Source organism: Myxocyprinus asiaticus, chromosome 1, assembly GCF_019703515.2.
Source record: "Myxocyprinus asiaticus isolate MX2 ecotype Aquarium Trade chromosome 1, UBuf_Myxa_2, whole genome shotgun sequence".
Classification (NCBI taxonomy): Eukaryota; Metazoa; Chordata; class Actinopteri; order Cypriniformes; family Catostomidae; genus Myxocyprinus; species Myxocyprinus asiaticus.
This window is the reverse complement of record NC_059344.1, coordinates 11,584,147-11,602,777: the sequence shown is the minus strand read 5'-3', so window position 1 is coordinate 11,602,777 and position 18,631 is coordinate 11,584,147. Positions and strand designations below refer to the sequence as shown.

Genomic DNA, 18,631 nt, shown 5'->3' with positions numbered 1-18,631 from the left:
GTGAACATGATGAAATGTAGAAACATATTATTTATTATACATGTTGCCTGCATTACAGGCAGAAAATAAAGGAGGAAATTACTGTATGCTTGCTCTTGAGTCGCTTAAATAATAATACATAAATATTTTGGCATACATTTTACATTCCGTGCTAAAAAACAAATCGTCAAATTAATTAATATCTACTCAAACACAAAAAGGGTGTCGTTTTAAAGACTTTACAAGGCATATAGGCAATATAACCAACTATTACCAGGTGCTTTTTTAATTTGCTGACAAATTAGAAGTATTCCATTTACATAACTTATAAAATATGATTATTTACTTGTCCATGCTATAGTCCTTTTTCTTCCATTATTTTGGGGGATTTCAAAGATAGAAAGCAGCTGGCAGGTTTTGATGTTCATTTCATGAGTTAGGTTAATTATGTTGGACAAAATATTGCTCCATCAGTGTTAACACCAGTTCAACACTAGGCTTGGGAAACGAGAACTGATATTTTATTCAGAAGCAGTTTTTTATTATTTTTTTTTTTTATATATACTGGAATGAATGGTTCTAGAACATCTGCAGAAATTGTGTTCTAAATTTTGCCAATTTTTTCCCTCATAATTAATATTATTGAATTATGGTTAAATCTTTTTTTAAGGAAACATATTTTTTATGTCAGTTTAGTTTGAAATAAATGTTTGATTACACCTTGTCTACACATCTAAAATATATAGGCAAGCCTCAAATGATGTTCCACAGCACTTTTACAGGATTAATGTGGGTGCTGTGGTTTTGTTTTACAGGGGGTAGCGAGCCAGACGCAGAGCACTTATTTCCTACCTGAATTTGCACTTTCTCCACAAGGAAGCTTTCTGGAAGACACAACAGGAGAGCAGTATCTCACCTATCGCTATGATGACCAGGTCAGAGACAAAGAATCACACACACAATTCCCTTAAAATATTCAGCTGATTTCAGCTGAAATATTCAGAGTCATTTTGTGACTTCCTGATGTAGTGATTTAATTTCATATTGTTAAACTGTTGCTTTCTGACATGATTATGGTTCATCAGCTTCCAAAAGAAATGTACACTAACTAAGCAAAATATTTTGACTCTCTTAGTCTCTCTAAAACCTACTGAGCTGCCTTGCTGTCTGCAGCCTACTTTGGCAGCTACCTTTCAAGGCAGCATCTTAACTAAATTAGAACCTCTCAAGTGTCTGATTTGGAACATTCTACATATACAGCAACTCTGCGTGGTACGCCTACCCCACAAAATAGCATTCCATATGTGAAGCACACTGGAGGCTCACTCACAATTGATTCCAACAGAGTTTTGCATTAGCATGTTGCTAAGCTAATGCCGCAAATCTCTAATAAACATAAAAACACATTGACAAATAGCAAATTGGTTAAAAATTCCTATTTTTATTAATACTTTTCACAGTGTAAATAAATGTATTGATACATTTGATGAATTAAACTGAGCTTGCCACAATGCATTCTGGGATGTATGATTTATTATTTATCCTGAAAGGATACAAGCGATGCTGCCTTTGAATTTGTCCGAAATAAGGTATCAGGTATCTCTAACATTTGGAAAAGCCTTGCTGTAAGGCAAATCAGTCATTTTTGGAACAGAGCTACAGTATAGATTTGTCTTTTACTTTACATTAGTGTTCTGCAAAACAGTGACCTCAACAAGAAAGTCTCCTAAGCACACTCATTGTGAAAAACCATGTCTGTGCTGCACTGTAATTTTTAATTGTGCTTCGTAAAATCCATACATGAATAACACCACTACAAAGTAAATATAAACTTCAACGGTAAGTCTAAGTTCAGACAATTCTGAAAAGTTTTTTTACCGACCTCATTAGCAGGGTAAGGATCAACTATTTTCTTTGCCATGCTTCCCGTCTCAGGGTTTTTTTTTTTTTTAAGTTTAAGAGCCCCTTTAAGTTTTTTAAGGGCTGACACTGTGTGCACAGATGTTTTTCATGAATTATGTAATATTTGATGAGTATATTTGTATATTTCATATGTTTTTGTATTAAGCAATACAAAATAAGAAGCCATGTTATATTGTGAATCTACTGTTGTGATGGCTAAATGATATTGTTAGGCATGACATGGATGTTTTGCATCACAGTTATTACTGTGTCATGTGTTTTAGCATGGCTGGAATGCTATATTAACCAAACAGCATCCATGACTGGAACTATCCAGTTTATAAATTCTTCAAATACTAAAACCAAAGTGCTATTGAATATTGGAGTGCGATACCTGATGATTTTGTTGTTGATCAATTGGCACATCTTGGAAGATAATACTTGACAGATGTAATATACTGTAACCTTTATTGACAGGCATTCTGTCAGCTTCTGTTATTAAGGAGCTCTTTAGAACTCCGTTGTTGGAATATTTCCACTCTGTACGATCAGTTAAGACTTTCAGATCAGCTCCTTGGCTTAAGGGGAATTTAGGCCAGGCAGTCTTAGTAAACCCTCTTTAATAGAAAGCCCAGGTACACCCAAAGTTTATGTGCATTATAAAGCTCTGCCTGACTGTATTCTTTTGAACGCCTACCATGGGAGCCATTAACCCAGACGGTCTGTGTGCCACTCAGCTGTTTTGGGGCCTGTTATGAAAACCTTGGTTTGCTTCAGTACAGCACTGCTGTCTGTTTCCAGGGTAAGAATCAACCATCTTCTTTGCCAGGCCAGTTGTTATGTTTGAGAAATGTTGGCATGCATGTCTTGGATGGGTTTTATTATGGTGATTTAATACTGGAATGTGGTGGTGGCACAGCAACCATGGAAACACATGCTGCTTCCTGTTGTTATGACAGACTTCCAAGCATCTCTGCTCATATGGGCCAGTGCTCATGCACTGCTGTAAATACTCTGATAAAAGTGTGTGTGTGCCAAAACATACTTAATGTGCACTTGACTGCATGGGGTCTGGATTTCTTTCAATCCAATAACAAGGAGTTTTTTCCCACTCTAATGCTAAAAGACTTTAATACAATTACTATACACCAGAGCAAAAAAATTATTTATTTTTTTTTTTTAATAAATAGTTTTTAGTGTGAAAGCTATCATTAATTATTTATGCTTTTCACTCTGTATCCGGGTCTCACTAGGCATAGTTTTGCGGCTAATATGTATCTGAAAACAGGAGCTTGTAAAAAAAAAAAAAAGAAAAAAAAGGAAAGAAAATAGTGCAGAATAACTTAAAGAAGCAAAGAGAAGCCATGGGTGGTTTGTTTTCACATGGAAAAAATATGAAAACAACAGCAAGGAATGTGAACACGTTGCTGTTGGCCCATCATCACCTGCTCAGCCCGTCATGGAGTGCCATATCTGAAGTGTCAGAAGCTGACGTAAGCATCCCACACGAACAAAGATTAACAACTACACCGACAAACACTGACAGCTTGTTAAGCTATTCATCTGCCCCTGCAGAATGGCCAGTGAACAAAATTGTTTGGGACTTTTGCTTCAACAAGTCTTTTGCGGAACACATCAATGCGTTGCTGGCTCGTTCATCGCATGGGACTGTTGATGTAGAGAATCTTACTAAGTATGGACCCAAAGGTTGTGGAAATACGAGCTATCTGTCTTTGACAACGTGTGACGAGTTTATTTGTGTCATGGCTGACAAAATTCTACAAGTAATTTTGGGTGAAATTAAGTGTGAAATACTTCTCTCTGATCATAGATTCTACTCCAGACATAACTCACAATGACCAACTTCCTCTGATCTTTCTCCTCAACCAACAGGACAGTGGTGAACCATTTGAACGTTTTCTGCAGTTCATTCCAATGCACAGCCATACTGCAGAACACATGGAAAATGTGCCCACTTTGGCTCTAGAAGAACATAACATTGAGTTGATGGATTGTCGTGGCCAAAGTTACGACAATGCTAGTAACATGACTGGCAAATATTTGGGACTTCAGGCCATAATTAAAGACGTGAATCCATTTGTGGTGTACATCCCGTGTTCTGCCCATTCGCTGAATTTAGTGGGATCATATGCATCCGATTGAAGCAGCATACATTTTTGGATTCATTCAAATGCTGTACAATTTCTTTTCAGCATCAACAAAACAATGGGAAAATCCCATGTCATACCTCGAGAAGTGTGAAGGACGGACTCTGAAAAGCTTATCTGCCACTAGCTGGCCAGCGAGAGCTGATGCAGTGAGAGCTATCAGAGTGAGATGCCGAGTAATCAAGCAAGCCCTGGAGCGTATCCAGGATGATGACCAAATCCAAAAAATACACAATATGAAGCAGGACAGCTTTTCACAGTTGTGGATGACCTGGAAACTGCTGTTTTAACTGTGGTTTGGGATGACGCAGGCCCCTCGCCAAGGGCGGTCATTGGGGGCAGTGCCCCCCCAAGTCACACGCTATGCCACCCTAAAGCAAGAATTGCACATTTTAGCAAGATTAGCCTTTGGAAACCATTTCCTCTCTTCCTAATCATGTTAGTATTTGTAAACTATGCAATCAGATATTAGCAACAGAATCAAACCTTACTCAAAGGAACAAAATCTCCCTGAGGGTAACTTAAAATACCCCATGTAATTTAACATAAAACTGCATATTTAACACTAAACAGATCTGTAAACAGAATTATAACCCCAAATGACTTATAAATGACAATTAATAGCATCCCCAAATAGTCCCCAAACCTTGCAAAACCCTACCTCATTAATTATTTGAATTATTTGAATACAACAGCCAATGGCTAGTCCCCAAGAAGAATTAACAACAGCAGGCCAAACAATATTTTTATTTCCTGTCATAACCTTATGTAACATATACTTCCTTTGTGCGCTGCAGTCTCAAAATCTAATTTTGGCAGTGCTGGAATTCTGAGTAACAGCAGCATAGATATAAGAAAGTGGTTCAAAGAGTCATCATCAATTTCGACCAACATCAAAGTGTAGACATAAGTGAGGCGGTAGGAGGAGGGAAAGTGCCAAATGAGACACACGCATTGACAAAGCAGCAGGTGGGCATGCTATCTCGAATACTAACAATAGTGATGTTGTATTTGGTATTGTTTTTATTAGTATTTCATGGTTTTGGTTTTATTATTGTGCTGTTGGAATTGAGGAGCTTTTAATGTGGCGATGCATATTTACAAGAGTAGAGGCTTATATGTTACATAAATGCAAGTGGGCTGTGGTGTAATTGATTAATTTATCACAATTGTTGTAGGCAGGACAATTTTGTTTAAATGGTGTTTTGGTGGTATGGGATGTTTTATCAGAAAACTTGGTCTATTTCGATTATAACTACTGACTGGGTTGTCTTGTATTTTGGTGTGGACATTGTTTTGGTCTATCTCTGTGTCTCAGATCATAAAAAAGTGTGCCCCCGTATGAAAACGAAATGCGTGAACATAAACTCCATAATGGAAGAAAAAGTCAACCTTTTTGTGTCTTCTTAATCTTTAATGCCAACTGACGTTTCATATCCTGCATTTGTCACTGGATGTGGAATGTTCCCAGCCATCCTGTCTGAAATGTAGAGGCCTCATCTTTCAAAGGAAAATGCCACTGGCCCTGGAGTCATTGCATGCATGTTATTTCTCTCCATTACAGAGTTTCTCATGCCAGGAGGATGGTGGATACCATCCAGTCCTGTGCCTTGTGAGCTTATAGCCACAGAATTAAAGAGAGCTTTCCCCTACAGACACGGGGCTTAAACTAATAGATAAAGCACATGTTCCCTTTGGGTATGTCCACGGCCAGTCGCACCGCTTAACAGACAAGGCTCATAGTATGTAGCAGCTTTCCTCTCAGAGCCCCGTAAAGAATATCTAATGGGTTTTTTGTCTTTCACTACCTGCTTGAGACTTTGAGTTTAGCCAGCTGGAGCTTTCTGGCTCGGGGCAGCATGCTGGTGCCAGTGTTTCCACTCACAATGAGTCCAGTCCTTTCTAAAATAAGTTCTCTTTTGAAAAGAGACTGTGCAGGCATAAAGCCATTTTTTAAATGGATGGGTTCAGAGTGTGCTGATTAATTTGGGTCAAAGGGGCATGCAACGGTCGGGGGATTTGAAATTCTGGCTTTGAGAGGGAAAGACTTGGGAAAGCCAGTGCAAGGGACCATCTTTGTGGTTTGTGGCATGGTGAAAATAGTACTGAATAGTGTGATATACTGAGAGTTAGTCCCAACATGGCCTAACAGAACTTGCATACTAGCTGTCACAGAAGTGAACAATAATGAACAAAGCAGAAGGGTGTTGTATTTAACCCTTGGGTAATCTTTTCAATCAAGTCCCTACTTTGAACCTGCTGGGTCAAATTGACCCATTTTTTATCTTTAATTTCAAAAGCTTGTAATACAGCCTCTGTTCGCTTCTGTCTACTTTTAGTCATAGATCGTTCCACTAGATGGCAGAAAACAATACAAAAAATATTTTTTCTCTATCACCTTCTATCACAATATACAGATCTTAAAGGTAGGAAGCGCCCCAACGTGTTTTGTGTCTCCGCCTATAGACATACAGTCTTTTTTAGGAAGCCCCGCCCCTTCACCATGTTTTGTAGAAAATCTTGGCCTCTGAATAGACTATAAACTATTACAAATGATCTTGGTGTCATTTAAAAGCTAAAGCTAAGAATCTCAGCTTTGTAATGATGTATAATATTTAATCATCTATAGTCAGGAAAAGTTTCAAACAATGATTTGTTTATAATACTTTTTTTTTGCTGAACTGAATTTTCTTTCTGGACATTTGAAACATAACAGTGGATTATTTACCCAGGCAAGCTGAAAGGCAAGTAGAAATAGACTCATTTTATAGAAAACAACCTAAGGTAAGAGCTGATTTAGAGTTTGTGGCTACTTGGGGCTTACAGAAGCAGTGATCGGAGCATACATGAGACTTTTTTTTTAACTTTGAAATTATTTTCAGTTTGAAATTATTTTGATGATTATTTGAACAAAATAGTCTAAAAATGAATAACTTAAATTTATTCCTCATTCCAATAGGTGTTTATTTATTATATATACATTTTTAATGAACCCTCAATTAACAGTAAAATAAATTTTGAACAAATAAATATCAATAAAAAAATATTTTGTTTGCATTTTTGACTGTTGTCAATGAGTATGTGTGTGTGTGTGTGTGTGTGTGTGTGTGTGTGTGTGTGTGTGTGTGTGTGTGGATGAATGCATGTATGCATTTATGTATGTATGTGTGTGTGTGTGTGTGGAGGGGTGTAGTATGAGTGTACTTATAAATAACATTTAACAATTTTCTACCATTTTACAGCTTTCTCGTAAGTTTTTATATGAACAAAATACAAAAGTAGGTACTTTTTATAGCTTTGTTTATAAAAACATGCAATTGGGGAAAAAAAATATATTGCCAGGTTTAGATCACCTCTCTTGAGGATGTCATGAAGTTTAAGGCCAAAATCTTAAAGTTAAGTTGATGTAAATCAGTGTTAAATGTTCAAATGGGTCCCGTGAGTCTATCCATGGGTAAAGTAATAAGGTACCAGAGTCTCTGTTATATTGTTTTGGTGAACAATTGGACCAGATGACATTCCAGGAGCTAGTTTATGGCAGAGCCCCTACCTAACTGTCAAGGCAAAGAAGAGTGGCTCCATTTTGATTGTATCGTGGCAGGACCAATACAAACAAATGCCAAGCACAGCCATCAGATAAGCTGCTCAGACAACTACCAGATACTTCAGAAAGGAATATTTTAAGACCGGTATGTCTTAAGCGCAGTGTTATGCAGTGATACGCCATAAGTGCAAAGTCAGTGGGCATGGCCATGAAGTTTCCTTATCTTCGTGCAAGCATGCACTAAGTCTAGGCGTAAGTGGGATGGTGAAATTGTGTGCGCAAATGCAAGAGATATAAATGAAGACAGCCCATTCAGAAGAAGTTGGTAGCTAGTGTAGATGGACTGTATGCAATACATTAGAAGATAATAGAAATGTAGTGGTATACAGTATATTATGTGAACAGGTGCTTTGCATCAAGTGTACTATATGTATGAAGTCAGTTCCCCCCAGGTTCACACTGGTGTTTTAGCAGTGTAACCACAGACCAGGTGTATTTCATCACATTGTTTCACAACCAAAAAGTGTCTTCTCTTAATGGCTTACTGCCATTAACAATATATACAGAACCATTTATAATCTAAACAGAAATGCTGATAAATCAAGTGTGTTTCTAAGTGACATTAAAGGGGAGTAACACAGTGTGAATCCCACAGCCAATATGTAAATTAAGATTAATGTGATACAAGCTAACTGTTTGTAAGTACCGAAATGAATAAATATGCAAACATATTTGAATATTAGTAAACATATGAAAACAATCCTAATATTAAGATAATTATGCATAAAGTTCACAGGTACATTTGTAATTTACTTCATAATTTACGCAAACATTTTTCATGAGCTTTCGATAGACAAAAAAAAAATACTTGGGAGGGGTCCAAGCTTTAACTGTAAGTCAAACAACACTAAATAAATTAACAGCAAATAATAAGACAAAAAAATCAGTTACAATGCAAAGAAATCTAATACACCTTTACAGCAGTTTGGAACAATATAATCCTATGCAAAAGAGACAAGTGTTATGGATTCTCTCATATATGCTCTCTTGGTTCTTGGATCAGTTTCAAACAGCCCTCCATTCCCCCGATGCACCCAGTAACAATTTAGGGTCTTATTGCATGCAGTGTTTTTTTGCAAAGAAGTGGTGCTGCACACCTCATACACTGCCGTCATTAAAGAGTCATAACCTTGTACTTATACTATGCATAAATGAGCCACATTTAGTGGCTGCCACAGTCAAGTCCATAAATGCAGATAATCCATAGTGTTTAGCATGTGTGTTCAGTCAATGCAGAAGGGCTAGGCATATTTGAGTGTCTCGTGGCTTTATTCTCTGGGATGCTGTGATGTAGAGGTTAAAGATTTGGGACAGTAACTGAAAGGTTGGTGGTCAACAAGGTTTAGTTCATGACCTATCATAATCGTATCCCTGATCAAAAACACTTAACCCTTGGTTACGTGGGGAATTGTCCTTGTAATGAGTGCACTACAAACAAATAATTTTCTTATTGTTCTACTTTCTGTATTGTTGTCTTGTTTTTCTGTAAAAATATACTGTAAAAACATCATATATATATATATATATATATATATATATATATATATATATATATATATATATATATATATATATAAACATATCTAAACTTTTTTTTTCTTTTTCTTTTTTTTTGTTGGTTATTGTAAGAACAAATCAACGAAAATGTAGTTTGCCAATGGGGTAAAAAAAAAAAAAAAACTTAATTCAAGTTCCTCAGAAAACGTATTGGTTACTGTCGTAACCTCCGTTCCGTGATGGAGGGAACGAGACATTGTGTCGATGTAGTGACACTAGGAGTCGCTCTTGGGAGCCCCAAACACCTCTGATCTTTGAGAAAAGGCCAATGAGAATTGGCGAGTGGAATTTGCATGCCACTCCCCCAGACATACGGGTATAAAAGGAGCTGGCTCACAACCACTCATTCAGGTTTGTGCTGAGGAGCCGAGACAGGGTCCCGGACATTCCAGCGGGTAGTACAGCGTTGTGGGAAGAGGGACATTTACATTTACATTTATGCATTTGGCAGACACTTTTATCCAAAGCGACTTACAGTGCACTTATTACAGGGACAATACCCCTGGCGCAACCTGGAGTTAAGTGCCTTGCTCAAGGACACAATGGTGATGGCTGTGGGGATCGAACCAGCAACCTGATTACCAGTTATATGCTTTAGCCCACTACGCCACCACCACTCCTCCGCTGCTGCGTGCGTAAGAATTGGCTGGGGCCATCTAACAGTATTATTCACGCCAGGGAAGGTGTTCTTTTCTTTTCCTATTTTTTCAGGGGGAAAAGACCCCACAGGGACCACATCCTGGCTGACAGGGAGGTAACATGTGGCAATACGTCAAGTGGGCTTACCAGCCGCACATGGAAGAGCTCTACAAACACAGCGACTGGGGGCAGAGAGAGAGCTCTGCCCAAGGGAGACGCGGGTCTGCCGACAGGGAGACCGTACCACGGAAAATACATCGCAGGTTGTTACCGGAGTAACCGGCACCTGTGGAGCACCTATCCCAGTACAGGGCATATTAGCACACGTACTGGGTCCGGCTATGCCACAGGGCTAGGGAGGAAGGACATCCAGGTTCACGGGTTCGTGAACTCGCATGGGAGAAGAGCACACATCTTCGCCTCACGGATACGCAAGCGATACACCCAGCTAGCTGTTCCATATTCCCCAACTTACCTGACAAAACATGGGATGAAACCGGCTCAACCTGGAGATTGTAAAAACTTGCAAAGGTTTTGGGTGTTGCCCAGCCCGCTGCTCTGCTGATGTCTGCTAGAGAGGTGCCATTGGCCAGTGCCCACGAGGATGCCACACTCCTTGTAGAGTGTGCTCGTATTCCCAAAGGGGCGGGCACAGCCTGGGCCTGGTATGCCAGAGCGATGGCATCCACGATCCAGTGGGCAAGCCTCTGTTTGGAGACAGCGTTCCCTGTCTGCCAAAGCAGACAAAGAGCTGCTTAGAGCGTCTAAAGCTCTGCGTGTGATCCAAGTAGATGTGCAAAGCATGCACCGGACACAGCAATGACAGGGCTGGGTCTGCCTCCTCCTGGGGCAGTGCTTGCAGGCTCACCACCTGATCCCTGAAGGGGGTCGTGGGAACCTTGGGCACATAGCCTGGTTGGGGTCTCAGGATCACGTGAGAGTCTACTGGTGAGTGCAGTCAGGAGGACCGTCTTCAAAGAGAGGGCTTTCAGCTCGACTGACTGTAGAGGCTCAAACGGGGCTCTCCGAAGGCCCAGGAGGACCACGGAGAGATACCATGAGGGGAAGAGGCATGGCCTAGGAGGATTCAGCCTCCGGGCGCCTCTGAGGAACCTGATGATCAGGTCATGCTTCCCTAGGGACTTACCCTCCACTGCGTCGTGGTGTGCCGCTATGGCGGCCACATACACCTTCAAGGTGGGGGGGGACAGCCACCCCTCCAGCCTCTCCTGCAGAAAGGAAAGCACTGACCCGACTGCGCATCTCTGGGGGTCTTCACCTTGGGAAGAACACCAACTTGCAAACAAACGGCACTTCAGGACATAAAGCTGCCTTGTAGAGGGAGTCCTGGCCTGAGTGATCGTGTCTACCACTGCTGGTGGCAGGCCACTTAGGTCTTCTGTGTCCTGTCCAAGGGCCAGACATGGAGGTTCCAGAGGTCTGGGCGTGGGTGCCAGATGGTGCCCCAGTCCTGAGAGAGGAGGTCCTCCCTAGGGGGAATTTGCCAGGAAGGTGCTGTCACGAGGAGCTTGAGGTCCGAGAACCAAGTCTGGGTGGGCCAGTATGGGGCCACGAGGGTGACTTGTTCCTCGTCCTCCCTGACCTTTCAAAGGGTCTGTGCAAGTAGGCTCACTGGGGGAACCCGTATTTGCGCAGCCCCCGGGGCCAGCTGTGTGCCAGCGCGTCTGTCCCGAGGGGGGCTCCCGTCAGGGAATACCAGAGCGGGCAGTGGGAGGATTCCCAAGAAGCAAACATGTCCACCTGTGCTTTGCCGAATCGACTCCAAATCAGCTGGACCACCTGGGGGTGGAGTCTCCACTCTCCACTGAGCGTTGCCTGCCGCGACAGCACATCCACTGTGGCATTGAGGCTGCCCGGGATGTGAGTGGCCCGCAGCGACCTCAATCGTTGCTGACTCCAGAGGAGGAGATGGCGGGTGAGTTGCAACATGTGACGAGAATGTAAGCCGCCTTGGCAATTTATATATGCTACCATCGCTGTGTTGTCTGTCCGGACCAACACATGCTTGCCCCGGATCAATGGCAATAACCTCCGCAGGGCGAGTAGTACAGCCAGCAACTCGAGGCAGTTGATGTGCCAACGCAGCCCCGGTCCTGTCCAGGAGCCAGCGGCTGCGTGCCCATTGCACACAGTGCCCCAGCCTAACTTGGAGGCGTCTGTCGTGACCACGACGCACCTGGACACTTGCTGTAGGGGGATTCCTGCCCGCAGAAATGCAAGGTCTTTGCAAGGGCTGAACAAGTGGCGGCAGACCGGCGTGATAGCCACGCGATGTGTGCCGCGGCACCATGCCCATCTCGGGACTCGAGTCTGAAGCCAGTGCTGAAGTGGTCTCATATGCATCAACCCGAGCGTGAGGATGCCATATGCCACAAAAGCCTCTGAAAGTGTTTCAGTGGAACCGCTGTCCTCCACCTGAATGACTTCAGGCAGTTCAGCACCGACTGCGTGCGCTCGCTTGTGAGGCGCGCTATCATCGAGACCATGTCTAACTCCATGCCGAGAAAAGAGATGCAACCTCGCTTCGTCCCGAGGTGGCTGCGCTGAGGGGAACCTCGAAGCACTTACCTTGCTCTGCATACCCGGCATAGGGCGGGTAAGCGACTGAGGAGAAAGGCCTTTTGGGCCATCCTCGAGACTCGTCACAACCAGCTGGCCGGAGGTGTGGGTGTGATGCAGCCGGGTGCACGAAGGTGGGGGGGGCCGTGTTCGCGGGGCCATGGCTACGAGTGTTCGGTGTCTGGTCTCCGTGATGACAGCGGCCGTAAACACCGGCTGTGTGACCCAAGGAGTGAAGAAACCGCTCTTTTTTGGAAAATCTGGGTACCGCAGCCCATTCGGGGTGTGGTGAACACAAAACAAAAGGGAACATAAGATTTACCTCCCAGCCCTCCACCGGGGGACACCAGCTCCATGGTTCCAGCGGACGTCTCCCTCCCTGGGTCGTCCATCTCAGGAGCACTTAAGAGCCTTCCGGGTCCTCGTGCCAGGTCATGAGGCGGGGGGCATCAGCTTCCTGTGGGGGGCTCTATGCTGGGGCCGAGTACTGGGCACGGGCTGTGGCGGAGCCGCCTGGGCTTTCGCTGCTGCAGGGAGATGCCCTCGGCGAGCAGACAGGGTACGGAATCTTGAGCCGCGTCGGGGCAAGATATGCTGTATTGCTTCCGTCTGCTTCTTCACAGCTGAGAACTGCTGGGCAAAGTCCTCGACGGTGTCGCCAAATAGGCCGATCTGGGAGATTGGCACGTTGAGAAAGCGAACCTTGTCGGCGTCCCTCATCTCGACCAGATTCAGCCATAGTGGTGGACCACCAAGGTGGACATCACCGCCCCGAGTGCTCGCGCCGTGACCTTCGTTGCCCGGAGGGTGAGGTTGGTCGCCGAGCGCAGCTCCTGCATCACATCGGGATCAGGACTACCCACGTGCATTTCTTTCAGTGCCTTGGCCTGGTGGACTTGCAGGAGGGCCACGGCATGCAGGGTGGAGGCGGCCTGTCCAGCAGCACTGTAGGCTTTGGTTACCAGAGATGACGTAGTTCTACAGGCCCTGGAGGGGAGCGCCGGGTGATCCCACCAGGTGGCGGCGTTTTGCGGGCACAGATGCACCGCAACCACCTTATCCACCTGAGGGATCTCCGTGTACCCATGGGCCACCCCGCCATCGAGGTTAGTGAGAGCAGACGAACTGGGAAGTCGGGTTCAGGCAGAAAAAGGTGTCCTCCATGACCTTGTCAGCTCGTTGTGCACTTCTGGGAAGAAAGGGACCGGGAGGATGTTCGGCCGTGAGCAGCGCACCAGGAACCAATCATCTAGCCACGAGGGCGGGTGAGCTGGTCTCATCTAGGAACTCGACGGGGGCAAATGAGCATGCTAGGGAATGGGAGGTCCGCGGGGATTTACCCGGCGAGATCATGCCCATTGGAATCCCCAAATTGCCTCCAGCGCCAGCCGGGCTGGCCTCGTACCCGTAGGTAGAAGGCCCAGTGTGGTGGGCAGCTGGAGTGGCTTTCCCCCGGAGGAAGGAAAGCCACGACCACAACGTTGCCATGGTCACGTTCTCGCAATGAGAACATGAACCATTCATGAACGCTGCCTCAGTGTGATTGCGGCCCAGACACGTGGCTGTCAGAGGCGGAGAGATAACGACCGCATCCAGGAATCACACAAAGATGGAAAGGCATCTTTAAAAAGACGCATCTTTAAAAAGACATTCACGTCAATGTGTTGCTCTAATAGAGAAAATATACTCTTTGCAGAAATATATACTCTTTTTAGTGCTGTTGAAGCGCCCAGGGGCGTACTCTGCACCAATCGTGCAGAAGGAGAGAAAGCCGCTAGAATGTGCCGTATATCTAACAGCATACACTTCTTCGAGGTGAATGGACTGGCAGTGGAATTCAGCTCACTGACACACAACCGCTCAGCTCCAAAGAAAAATCTGAATGAGTGGTTGCGAGCCAGCTCCTTTTATACCCGTATGTCCGGGGGAGTGGCATGCAAATTCCACTCGCCAATTCTCATTGGCCTTTTCTCAAAGATTAGAGGTGTTTGGGGCTCCCAAGAGCGACCCCTAGTGTCACTACATCGACACAACGTACATCGACACAACATCAAATGAGTGACACAAGGGGAACAAGTCTTCATATTTTATACAATTTTACTTCTCAAGTATCTTTATTTTACTTATCAAGGATTTTTAGATTTTTGTTTTACTGGAAACAAATATGTACTGTAAGTTGCTTTGGATAAATTGACGTTTTTAAAGACTACTCACTATTTTTCCAAGTGTGCAACAATCACCCCAATTAATTGTTTTGTGTTTCAACCTGAAAATAAATCCATTATGGCATGCTGTATGGGTTCTTGTAGGCCAGAAACTATGCAAGTACATACTGTAAGTGCAGTAGATGCAAATGCTTGGCCATTTCATTGCAAGCGTGCAGTCCCATTGCACATACTTAAAGAAATCTTGTGTAGCTGTGACGGTATCAAACCTTAGTACTGAAAGGTGCCTTCAAATGTCTGTGCCATTTAACCAGATATGTCTGCACAGTTACACCAGTTTCATACACTAACCTGCAAACTCATCAGTTAACTCATGGTGACTAGCTTCACAACGTTGGACTGCCACCTGCACCGTATCGATGTGTCCTGTGTGTGAGACCTGTGCCTTTTCCTACCCACGACGTGGCACTTCTCGTCTGATGTGCGACCGTTAGAATGTTCACTCTTAAATAGTGGTCGACCGATATATTTCAGAGGCCGATAAATTGGCCACTATTCTGACTTTTTTAATTATCGCATTGGCCGATACATTTTCCCGTTTGGCCAATTTGTTTCTTGAAGGTGGCAAGAATCACCTGCTTGCATGTGAAGCGATTGAGACATATAAACGAACAGTCACGGTTTGTTTCTACAATAATAGACCGGTGTGCAACACAGTCTCATTTAAACGGTCCACATATCAGAGCAGCGGCAGACGCATTTGAGCTCATAATATTAAAGTGCTCACCTGTTTCATTCTCCCTCTCTCTTCTCAACAGTTCCCTGTCACTTTTAACTGTCTTGTCTAATGATAAAAAGGCAAATATCAATAAAACTAATATCATATTCTGTCTGCAAATATGCGCATATCTCGTTTAAATTAGATGTAATACACAAACCTCACAAAACTTGAGCAGATCCAGCATCCTGTGGAGCACTCATTTATTTACCTCTAAAGCACATATTCTATCAGTTCTCCTCAGCAGTTCGCTGTCACTTTTAACTTTCTTTTCTAATGATAAAAGGCAAATATCAATAAAACTTCTATTATACAGTATACCATCTGCAAATATCTAGTTTAAAAAGATGTAATTCACGAACCACACAAAAATCCAGCTTTTTCTTCCCGTCGAACGCTCATCTAATATATTCCTCTGAAGCGTGTATTCTGTCAGCCAGAATCAAAACTTCAGGATCAGGATCAAAAGTTCCTCTGATTCACAAATCATGACGGTCAGTCCGTGACAATCCAAGCAGGCAATCCAGGCTGTTTAAACTGTCAGGAGATTGCTGCTGCTCACGCTGGATCTGCACGAGCACGTGAGTGCAACTTCAAAGTAAAAGCGCTTCATGTGCGCTATGAGTAAATGTCTTATTTACTATGTACAGTATGTACAATTGGTTTGATTCTGTATTTTTGGAGAAAATGCGATTACTAACGTGGACATGCCATCCATGCTGGACTACTGTGTGTACTGTTATTATATTACAATTTCTTCATGTGCAAATAAATTACAAAAATTTGATGACTAAACAGAAATCAGAAAACCATTTAAAATACTATATTATTTTTTTAGATTATTTTTTACAAAGTTAAAGTTTTATGTGAAATTTAGTAAATATAGTGCTAAATAAGAGTTTATTATTATTAGTAGTAGTATTATTTTTAGCAATTTTATGTTTATGTAATTTACTATATTCAATTGTGTGATATATCTGCATTGTATTGGCCCGTCGCCCACCCTGCTTTCTGGATATCGGCATCGGCCATTAAAAAACCCATATCAGTCGACCACTACTCTTAACAAGCTTCTGGTTTGCTTCGTTTATTTTTACAAATCAGGGTGTTAAAGTTCCAAAAAATTACAGTACAGTAATTACAGTAAGTTACAGTAACTGTAAGTCTAACCCTTAATCCAAATATCCCTACTTCCCTGCAACACAGAATGCAAAAAATTAGTATATCAATGAGTAGGCTGTCCGAAAACTCAGTATTTATGATACAGTATGATATGACAATGAAACCGTGAGACAGGCAGGGTTTTTTTTTCCAAGTGTAAATGATGTAGGTACCAATAAAATGATTCCTAGCAATTAAATTGTACTTGTTTAACAATACCTGAGTAAATAATTTTATTCATATTTGTATCATTGTTAGTATGTAAAATAACTCACGGATCAAAGGACAATGCCAACATGGATGCAAATGAAAGGGATAGTTAATCCAAAAATGAAAATTCTCTCATCATTTACTCACCCTCATGCCATCCCAGATGTTTATGAGAGAATATTCATTTTTGGGTGAACTATCCCTTTAAGTCTCACAATAAACTCAAATGTTCATTTTAACTGCCTGTTTTAGATCTTCAAATGAGATTTAACATAACACAAAGGCAACCTGAGTAAACACAAAATTTTACAGTTTTCAAATCTATATATTTTTTCTTGAAGCAAAAAAAGTTATCCAACACCTATATCACCCATTTGAAAAACTAACTGCCCCCTTAAACCGAATAGCTGGTTCTGCCACCTTTAGCAGCAACAACTGCAACCAAACACTTCCGATAACTGGAGATCAGGCTTTTACAACGCTGTAGTGGAATTTTGGCCCCCTCTTCTTTGCAGAACTGCTTTAGTTCAGTCACATTGGAGGGTTTTTGAGCATGAACTGAACGTTTAAGTTCCTGCCACAGCATCTCAATTGGGTTAAAGTCAGACCACTCCAAAACTTTCATTTTGCTTCTTTTGAGCCATTCAGAGGTGGACTTACTCCTATGCTTTGGATCATTGTCTTGCTGCATAATCCAGTTGCACTTGATCTTCAAATCATGGACTTTAGGATTTTCTGGTAGAAAACAGAATTCATGTTTTCCTCAATTATTACAAGTCGGCCTGGCCCTGAAGCAGCAAAGCATCCCCACACCATCACACTACCACCACCACGCTTGGCCATAGGTATGATGCTCTTTTTGTGGAATTCTGTGTTTGATTTACGCCAGATGTAACAGGACCCCTGTCTTCCAAACAGTTCCACTTTCGACTCATCAGTCCACAGAACATTCTCCCAAAAGGTTTGAGGATCATCAGGGTGTGTTTTGGAAAAATTCAGATGAGCCTTAATGTTCTTCTGGGTTAGCAGTAGTAAAATTCTGTATAGGTGTTGATTTGATTGAACAGGGCTGGCAGTAATCAGGCCTGGGTGTGTCAGGCCCCATTATGAATGCAGTGTCATAGATTTGGGGATTTAATAACTATATACTTTTTCACACAGGCACAGTTGGTATTGGATAACTTCTTTTGCTTCAATAAATAACATTTTCATTTAAAAACTGTATTTTGTGTTTACTCAGATTGTCTTTGTTTTATGTCAGATTTTGTTAGAATTTTTGAAACAATTTAGTATGAGATACACAAAAACAGAAGAAATCAGGACTTTTTCACAGCACTGTACATATTTTGGTTTTGGCACGAACGCCTTGCGTATGCATGCAGTCAAACGCTCACCTTTCAAAGCATATTTCATTTGATTGTGCCCGTATACACAGGCAGTTGGCGCATTACGTCTGCTATGAGATACTAGACTATTTCTCTTCAGGAGTTTAGATAATACCCATAGAGACCCATTAAGATGTCTCTATATTCCTTCAGACTCAAGTTATACAAATGCAGGTGTCTCCTGACCTCCTCTCATAGGTGTACTTGACGTACACATCCACTGTTGTTGTTTTCACTTCACCTTCTGTTGTTCAGTGGTGATTACATCTTCTTCTAGCACTTCCTTGTAACAGCAATGGCTCAACGTTGAGTGTTGCCACCTTATGGACAGACTAATTAGTGCAAATAATTCCAGCCACATGCACATTCTGCAAGTTCAGAGTTCACACAGTTAGAAAAATTAGGCTGTAAGCATTCATTGCGCGAGCATTCTGCTGATGACGAAATTTGCATCAGGTGTCCTTTACGCGGATGCCTAGTGTCTGACCGCAGTATACTTTGGG

At 42.5% G+C, this 18,631-nt stretch overlaps 1 protein-coding gene across 1 annotated transcript in view; it reads left to right on the top strand.

The window, feature by feature from the left end:
- The window catches only part of LOC127422472 (ADAMTS-like protein 3), a 309,781-nt gene that overhangs the window by 34,678 nt on the left and 256,472 nt on the right, over positions 1-18,631 (top strand). Inside the window, exon 3 of the mRNA XM_051666043.1 lies at positions 795-914. Within this exon, the coding sequence (XP_051522003.1) occupies positions 795-914 (120 nt within the window). The remainder of the gene's footprint in view (positions 1-794; positions 915-18,631) is intronic.